This window comes from Cryptomeria japonica, chromosome 4 (genome assembly GCF_030272615.1).
Source record: "Cryptomeria japonica chromosome 4, Sugi_1.0, whole genome shotgun sequence".
Lineage (NCBI taxonomy): Eukaryota > Viridiplantae > Streptophyta > Pinopsida > Cupressales > Cupressaceae > Cryptomeria > Cryptomeria japonica.
This window is the reverse complement of record NC_081408.1, coordinates 504,393,453-504,403,486: the sequence shown is the minus strand read 5'-3', so window position 1 is coordinate 504,403,486 and position 10,034 is coordinate 504,393,453. Positions and strand designations below refer to the sequence as shown.

General features: G+C 34.0%; 1 protein-coding gene across 1 annotated transcript in view; it reads left to right on the top strand.

The window, feature by feature from the left end:
- The first annotated feature begins 3,572 nt into the window (after positions 1-3,572).
- LOC131053464 (uncharacterized) overlaps positions 3,573-10,034 on the top strand; it is a 31,667-nt gene continuing 25,205 nt past the window's right edge. Inside the window, exons 1-2 of the mRNA XM_057988075.2 lie at positions 3,573-3,805; positions 3,926-4,280. Of these exons, the coding sequence (XP_057844058.2) occupies positions 3,774-3,805; positions 3,926-4,280 (387 nt within the window). The 5' untranslated portion in view covers positions 3,573-3,773. The remainder of the gene's footprint in view (positions 3,806-3,925; positions 4,281-10,034) is intronic.

Here is a 10,034-nt window from a genome sequence, read left to right as displayed (position 1 = left end):
TTTCTATAAATGATAAAAACTTAATTCTTTTGAATTTTGGTTTGTAACATCAATACCCAGGGCATGCAGTTGGTTTGATAGTGATATGTTGAATATTTTTCATTTTATTAAGTTTTGAAGTTTGACTAATTATAATTTAGATATAGGTGTACGTTTGAACACATAACTTTTTCTATACATATCAAAATTCAATTTTCTTTTTTTTTGTTAGAAAAAAAACATCAATACCTAGTGCATAGATATTTTTCATAATTTTTTTGAATTAGTATACTATTTTTCCCAATGCATTGAACAAAGAAGTTCATGTTCAGTGAAAAACCTACATTCATAAGAAATAAAATAAAAATATATTAATGAAATTAAATATATTAAAAGTTATACTATCTGGAAAGCTTATAATAAGTACTAAATACTTAAAAAAAACAAACTTTTAAATGAATTAATTTGATCCCCCAAAAGCTAATATAAAATTGGATTTTTATCAGCATTTGATAGATGCAAAGGAGACTCCATTGCAAGTATGATTTAGAAGTAGAGAGGTTCTATCCAAGAAATTTTGATCTAAGAGCCTTTGATTTAACTCTCTTCAATTAATTACTTAAAATGAGACCTCTTGAAGCTTAAATCATTATATTTTCTAAAAAATCTATGATTTCAGCAAAAATCAAGACGTACCAAAAAGTGGGAACCGGCTTTGTGAGTTCACCCTGTTAGTCTGTTATAACAATCAATCGGTTTAACTTGTCAGTATTATTGCATTTGAAGTTCAGTGTTTAAACTGGTCAGTTTAGAGTTTGCATTGAGAGGTTGATTTTGAGATTGGTGAAAGTTTATGTCAGTTTTCTATCTACCGATTCACGCCCCCCCTCTCAGTAGTTGACTGGATCCTTATTTTTTCATCATACCATCACTTAGAAGGGAAAGGGAATCTCCTTCTTTGTATATTACCCTATGTGAGAATTTTATCATGAACATCACACCAATAAAAATGGTTGGTTTTCAAAGTGACATTTTTATTCTAAAATTTTCCCCACCTCTTATACTTCAATGGGTATTTCAATTAAATTGAGTAATTAGACACCATTGAGTATATTTCTTGCAGGGTGTTTAATTCCACTAGGTAGAGTCCTCTTAAAGAGAAATAATAAGTCTCATATTTTTCAATATAGAGATGATTTGAGGGACAACAATAACATCATGTTTAATAATAAATTCTTATAGTTTGACCCACCTAATTCTTTGCCCTTATTTGACAAAATAGTCCTGAAAAATGTTTCCAATTTTTTGTTGTAAAGATCAACTGAAGGTGTTGTGATTGAAGAACCAAAGAGAGAGACCCAACTCAAATTAGGGTTCCTCTTAAATCTAATGTTGTTTTACCTTACCACCCTCCATAGAATTCCTGTAACCAATAGGCTTTTTGTTGCTTATATTATTCCATATGAGAGATCCCTTAGGGATGAAGATAGAGGAAAAGAAAAGTTTAGGGTCATAAGTGATGTCAATCTAGTCTTTACTCTTCTCCATAAAACTCCATTCAATTTTAGCTATGAGATCTCTATTAAACTTTTAGTTTTTCCTCAAACTTAGACCACCACAATATTTAAGATAACAAACCTTGTTCCAATTGACTAAGGCTAGTCTACGCTTCTCCTCAACTTTGATCCATAATTGTTTTTTCTTGATCTGTTCAATGTTTTCTACCATGAATTTAAGAATCTTGAAAAGGGAAAATAATCTTTGAATTTGAGGTAACAATTATTTTTTGCATATTATTGCTTCTATTTGATAATATTTTACATGTAATTTACTTCATTCTCAAGTCATGTAGGGACACTTATCAACAACAACATCATCTTGAAAAATTATGAAGAACTATGCAATTTGTTATAGACACACACACACACACACTCACTCTTATTTGGGACCGTTAAACACAATAACTCAATAGATATTTAGATTCATTAGAGTTGCAAGACGCATATTTATACAAAAATATACAATGATATAGAATAAAGAAATCTAAGCATCATTTGAACTTTAAAAGTATAAGATTTTAAAGGCTTCAACACTTGGAATTTTCATAGATTTCAATATCTTGTGTTGATCTAGATAGCTTTTGTGAGAATTTATTGAAAATAGCCAAGATCTAGAGCACATTGAATAACACAAAAGAGAGACAAAATATTTGATAAGAATAAATCGTATTCTAATCAAGATGCAAAATACTGATCAACTAGATCATCAAGAATAACATACAATGTAGATGAGCCTGCTTATAAAGGCAAGGCTAAGAGACAAGAGAGCACACAACGATGACATGTGGCTCAATGAGATGCAAGGGTAGGTAGGAGAAATAGTAAAACATTCCACATGAGGTGGATCACCCACCGAATGTGGAATTATCATCCCACAATAAGTGGATATGATAAAGTAACAAGAAGTTCACACCATAAAAGGTGGAAATTCTCCTACATACACACTCCCAATGTAGCACATCTCCCTAAGTGTCTCATATGCAAACTACAATGTGGTGCATGTACCTAATTAAACTTAAGTAAAGTGTAATTATATCCAACATGAATAAATAATTACACCAACAATTTCAATCCTACTCAAGCTCATTTAAATACTACTATACACATGACAATTTCAACCCCAATTAACCACGTTTAACTATTATTGTGCATAGCTTCTGTAAAAACTATGTGCATAGCTTGAGGAAATAAATTCACATAGTTTTTATCAAAAGCTATGCACAATAACAATTGGACAGTGAAAATCATATGACTACATGTTTAACTATTTTAATCACATTTGAACATCACAAACTAACTGTTCTAAGGACATCTTTAGCTCTTAAATATTCAAATCACCCCTCAACTTATTGTATGTGTAATATGCTCTATATTTTCTATAGATTCCATTTATGTTATATTTTAATTATGAAACACCAGTGTTCCCAATCACATACTTACCCAAACATTTCCATTTTAAATCATTATATTTAATAATAAAAGTTTTTTAACCCTAATATTTTGTTATTATAACACTTATTATAACTAAATAAATGTCTTTGACATAATTCACACAACCCATTTATCATAAAAGATCATTTGAAAACTATTATGAACAAATTTTCTATTAAATTTTAATATCTAACTCATTTTCTAATCTTATAAGAAACCACCTATTGTATAAATATTTTTATAAAAAAACATATTCAAACTATCACTTTATTTTTTTAATAAAATATAATCATAAAAAAATAATTTCTTTATGTTTAAACTTCAAAGACTCTTAACCTATTAACATTTTTTTATAAATTAATTTTAATCCAACAATAAATGGTTATTATTATAAAAACCTCCATCTCTTATTTCATCTCTAAATTATCACCAAGACCACAAACCGATATTTAACTATTTGAGATTACCCCCAAACTCCACTTCCTCTAGCAATAACCAATACAAACACTTCATTTCTAAATAGCCACTTATCCCTAAGGATTAAATGTAGATAAATTTACAGCTCTTTAGGTCAGAGGTTCGAAGCCCACTTAACCTTTGCTAAAGAGGCGAGGGTTTAAAAATTCTTGTAACTAACATTAAAACTGGACCAAACAAAGGCCTTCCCATATGGCAGGAACAAAATGAAGTCGCGCGGCCGGGGTTAGGTTTAATGCAGGGTTTTTTTCACAAATTTTCTGCCACTTAAAATAAAAATAAATAGACAATCATATAAAACGCCTAAAATTTTCTCCATAGATAGCCATGGCATTTCACCTGGCGTGCCCGATCACATGGTATGTTATAAGAACCCTTTTTCCTCTTCTCTTCCTACTTATTTATAATCATTCCTCCCTTTATAAGGCGGGCTTTAGTTTTAATTTGTATTGTCTTCGTGCTTGCTTTGCTTTGTGCAGCCAGAAGATTTGTTATTGCCCGCTGGGGTTTCCGGGTCCTCTGCAGAGCAATGGAGGGAGAAGGGCTTTCCTGGACGATGTTTACCGGCTGGAGAAGCTGCTCGGCAATCCCGGGCTTGTAGCAGCTGGTGGAAGGGAGACTGTGGATATTATTGTGCCCAAGATTTCTACAGATTATTATGGGAAGGAGTATGACAATTCGAAGAAGAGGGGTGAGGATTCCGAGGATGTTGACCGGGACGAGCGATTGTCTAGTCACACCAAGCAGATGTCAATGCGGAAGAAAGCGACACTTGCCTCCTTGGCTATGGAGGATTATGCCCGCAAATTGGAGCAGGGAGAATTCGGTGGCACGGTATGTTGGGTTTTTTTGTGGGGTTCAATTTGGGTCAATTTTCAGCTTTTATTGATTTTGTTCATTGGGTCATGGAAATCATCATTATTTTTCGCATTGTGCCTAATGTTAGTTTTAAAACTCTCAAGAATTCACCTATTCTAGTTGATAAAATTTTTAAAAATTCTCCTTTTGATTTAGTACATTCGTCTGAGAGGTGACACTCAACTTAGTTTCCACAAGTAGTTTACCCTGAATTTGCAGCCGGCCTCCTCAACCAGCTTTCTTCGATGTGCTATGCCACATCTGAGCGAGTTGGATGTGGTATCATCCAATTCTAACACGTTTATCATGTTTCCTGGGGATCTGAACCTGGGATCTGCTTGGAAGCCCAGTACTTCTACCACTTGAGCTTATCTCATTTCACAAACTTGCAAGGGTTTTCAGCTATTATTATTTTGGTTTGCTATTTGTCTAAAGTTCTTCGGATCTTTGCCTTGGGGCAATGCTTGGTTGACATATGTGATAAGGATACTCATTTTTCAGTTAACTCGTTTCAACAGCTCTGCGAGGGTTTATTAATTCTCCTGCTTTGGGTCAACACTTATTGACATAGTATGCTAGCATCTTTTATTTAGTTGGTTTGGCTGCTTGGTTCTGTATAGATTTTCAGGTCCATGCACTCAATCAATGTTAGTTGGTAAAATTTTCAAGGATTTTCAGTTTTTATTTATTTGGTTCAAAAGCATCGTATGTATTTTCAGTTTTTCTATACTAGGTGGATGCATGTGTGTAAAATTAGCAAGGATTGTCTGGTTTTCCTGGATAGGGGTGAACATTTAGTCTTCAACTGGGAGGTAGTTTTTGTTTTATTGGGCATGATGTGGTTTTTTTCTTTCATTTTAATTTTTCTTGTATCAAACTCAATTATATTTTCCATTTTGGTAGAGATTTATAGTTCTTCTCTAGTGGTTGGATATTGGCTTGTTAGATTTCCAAGGAATTTAAGTTATTGGGCACTTGACCTACGTGACAAAATTTGGAAGTATTTTTCAATTTTTGTGACAAAATCAGAGTGGATTCGCAGTTTGAAGTAATTTGTAAATTAGTGTAGGATCTGGTTTAAACCTTCTAGTGGCTTCAAAAGTCCATCCATGAATTCACTATCATCCTTTTTATGTATATAATATTATAAAATATTTTAGGCTCCAAATATGAAGTTGTTAAATGCTTTCATATTGAAATCAATTGTATCTCATGTGTCAGTGAAGATGGCTTGCACATATTGAACATTTTTGGAATGGCTTCCTTATAGTGGTCCATGCTTTCATAAAACATGCTGAGACAAGGGTTTTCATCATCAGCAATGTGAAATACTTCGACAACACTTGAAACATTTGTTGTACTTTCCAAAAATTGCCGTTTAGAATGATTCTCTTCATACACCTTGGAACAAATAACTGACCTTACAGCCACTTTCTCTTAACCACTCTTTCTAGAAATGTTTTTTTTTTCTCACAAGGCCTCAATAATTTCCTAGATGCATGTTGCCTTTAATTGTTGAATGTGAGCTCGTGGTGTCTTATGAAATTTGCAGCTGTTCTTTCTTTTTTTGAATTGCATTACATGCCCATTGATAATTAGTCATGTTGTATAGCAAGAAGTCAAGGTAATAGGCTGCACATTTTCTCCAAATAACCTGCTTCTAAGATCTCATACAATTTGCAGCACTAGTAGTAACCACTTGCATCACATTCTCTGCATTACATCAAGAATGACTTTCTCGTATGATTTTGAAAATACGTCTGAAATATTCTTTTGGTTCACGGTGGCAGTTATTTTCAAGAACATTATATCTTGAGGGAAACCCATGAAATTATTAATCAATAGCCTTTGCCTTGTGTATAATGATCCATCACTCTATATAATGCAACTTGTTATATTTTAAGGTTTTGGCTATTAATAATTTTTTTAGTTGCCCTTTCTTTTGACCATAGTAGAGTTATAGTTACATGACATTGATGGGATAAATTGAAAGAGTAAATAGAGTTCAATTATATGGGCTTAAAATGGTAAAAAAATGAAAAATTGAATTCTAAACCCTAAACTTTAAAACAAAAAAAGGGAAAAAGATGTGAAAAAAACGTGGCTTATTTCATAACTTGCTTTTAAAACAGGGTTATTGAATAATCCACATTTTTTCAGTTTTTCCAAAGAAACCTAGTTTTGATTGGGTTTAACTAGGCCAAATATGTGCTTGTTTCACCTGACATGCCTTGACACTTGGGTGCTGATTATACATGATTAATTGTGTGTTTTTGCCTTAAATGCTTCTCTGCTCTTGATCCTCTTCAAAAGCATGGTCCAAAAGCCTTTAGATTAGGAGTTGTTTACCCTTTCAGTTTTACCTTCTACAATTTTTTTGAATTGATTGCTTGAAATGTAGATCCTTGGCTACATGGAATATAATTGCAAATCAGCCAAATGCCACTTCATATGTTTTTCTATTAATTTCTTGAGACTGCCCAATTTTTCACTTTGTGATCTACTTGTTGTGGCCTTGGACATGTTTGAAGAGTAAGACGGAAAATTTTGAAGTCATTTTTGCATTCCATTAACACCCTCTCCCAAGTCACTTAAGATGCCAAGTAAGTGGTTTCTTACACTGTTACTCCCTACAAAAGGATGTTCACACAAGAGACATTTGATACTTTTACCATCACATGTTACATGGTTCCATTTCTCAACTTTTGATTTTTTGTAGTGTCTCTTTTGTAATGATTTTGGCTCTACATGTTTTGGATGAACTATAGCATATTGAAAATACCTCAAGGTTGAGATCCTTTGTCCTTAGGATATAGAAATCAGCACTAGCATAGGTTGCTGAGGGTTTTTGCAATAGGATAGATGCCAAACAGTTGTTTATTAATGTAACAAAACAAATGTAAAAAATGTTAACCAATAAGAAAACAAACCACTCCAAAAAAAATCAATCATCACATTGCCAATATAATTAACTTATATGTTTTTTTTGGCTAGATTAAGTGCTTGCTATGTAAAATTTTACAATCTGCACAACATTGAACCCTAATCATGTTACTCTTCAAACATCACTTGTAAGTAGGCTTGAGTGTTCCTTTGAAATTTCAATCAAGTAGAAAAATTCTTTTGCTTCTATGTTTGACTTTGAGGATGGAATTTCGTTTTTTCATGTGGTATTCCCTAAAATGCTTTAGTGGCCAATTTATTGATGATCAAATTTTTTATCTTGTGATTTGCCTATGATATTTGTTGCTCAAGCTTTTTTTTGCAAACACAACTCCCCTTTTTTTGGATGGCAATTTGCAACATTTTGATGGTAGTAGGATTTATTTAGTTAGGGCCTCCTTCTCTCATCTAAACCAGGAAGATTGGTGGTTGAAGGTGGACACAACTTGTGTGATTTCACCATAGCTGTTTAGTTTCTACTTCTTTAGATTGTGATTCTCATAATTAATTGAATGCACATCTGGGCAGCAGCGATTTAGTTCAAGTTTCATATTTGGCTTTTAATTTTTTTAATGCATTTACTTAGATCATTATGTATTTCAAGGTGGCCAAGCATGAAGGTCATCTATTGGAGTATGCCATTATATGCAAGTTCACTAAATTGTGGCCCAAATTATCGAGTTAGATGAGTGGATTTTAGAGAAATGAAAATAGTATTTGGAAGACTGAAATCCGCATTTATCCTTTTTTTAGGCAAATTGTGGACAAGGTTCCTCTCCCATCTATATAAATCAAATATAAAAATAAAAATGGCATCAATCCATAAGTAGGCGTGCATCAGAATCAAAGTTTGTAAGTGGGTGTGCATCAGAACCAGATATTTTCCCTTTCTTTGCTGATCTTAATGTCATGTGATGCTTGAGTGTTTAAGGGGGAATTTTCTTTCACTTTACTTTACGTCTGTGGGGAAGACTCTTGACTTTGACTGGTTTTTCCTTTGGAGCAGCCTTCATTACCCCCATAAACGTTCCCTGAAGTTAATAATGAACCATGGGAGATCCCAAATTTGCTGTCTTAATGGGAGGTTTACCTGATTGGATATCATATCAGGAGAAGCCTTATGCAAATCCCTAGTAGACTGGTTTTGTAGATTGAGTGGAGAAGTGTCTGGATTTGAGACAGCATATTGAGAAGTGTTTGGATTTAAGACAGCATCTGAAAAAGCATAGGAAGCAACCAAATCATTTTGACCGCTAGGAGGAATGATATAATGGCGTCATTCAGCCTTGATCCACTAAGTGGGCTTACTACTTGGGGCATCACCTCTCTAAGCTTGGACAAATGAACTCCGAAATTACTGTGTAAAATGTTAAGTTGAAAAGCGTGTCTTGCATCTGAATGGGATTTTTTTGTAATCAACAAGTTGTCTCCAGCACTTGTTGTCCACTTTTAGTGAAATTTTTGTCAGGATACCCTTGAAAAGATCCATATCGGCACAAAGATGAGCACATGTATAACTTTCATAATTAATTGTTTCTTTTGAATACAATGAAACTTACCTATGCCATTAACAATGGCACAAAGACTCTCTATTTCCTAGAGTTGTAGAGGAAGTTAAGGTAAACACACCTTGAGAAACACAGAGGAGAAAGTCTCTATCCGTAGATCAAAGGAAGGGAACCAGGGTTTAATGCACAAACAATATCCATTGAAGAACCAAGGACTGGTCTTAAGCACCATCTATTTGTCCTCAAAGGACTCAAATTTGAGAATCAAAATCCCCCTAGTGCAGGGGTAAATACTGATGTCTTCTTGCATACCATCTTTCCAAAATTTTGTGATCCAAGAGGGGAGGTCACAATGTTTTGGCCATGTCGTTGTTAATATACAAATGAGAGCACGATTCTACAAAAATCTTCTCCATTGCTTATAGAACCACTTAATTAAATCTTTGGGATCAATCAAAGTGTTTGAAGGAATGGGGTTGTCCATGTTACCAGTTTGGCTGGGAGAAGAGGGGTTTGAGGCTAGTGCAACATGAAAGGATTTGCTCGATTTGGTTTGTTTGTCGCCATCCAAAGGGTTAGGGGTAGTATGCACCATATCCTCCTTGAAGTAATGTGAACCACACCAATTTGCCAAATGTACCCACTCGAATTAGGGCACAAATCATGCGCAAGAGGCATATTAACTCTATGGTTGGATTGTTTCTGCCCCACAAATTGTGCATGGGTGCCCTGATGATTGCATCCTTGAAACTTAGTCAAGAATCTTCCTTTTGCAAGAGTAGAAACTGACAACAAGGGTTTGTTGCATCCGCAACAGGGATTGGTGCAGGATTGTGATTTGGAACCACTTGCTCGCCCTTGGTAGGGCTCGAGCTGCAGGATGTAGCTTTAAACTCCAAGCCCTTGTGCCATTGTGGGGAGGTGCTGTCATTGGAAGAGGGGAGCAAACAAGAGTGTTCCTTGCAAAGCAAAGCACCATCAGAGTATTTTATAACGAAATCTAATTTTATTCTTGTGCTTGTGGCTTTTTCATTATTCTTTAAGGATTGAAGAGTTGGTTTAAAATTTGGTCTATGGCATTGTTTGCATACTCATTTGACACACTTAGTATTAGAATAATATCATAGTTATTAATTATTAATGGTCAATTTTGTATTCTATTGTAAATATTAGATGTTTCTAATTTTGCTTATGTTATCAATTGTTTCATAATGGAAACATCGATCTTGTAACTCTATAAATGATCATTCGATCATTCATTTAATTCATTCATTTATTT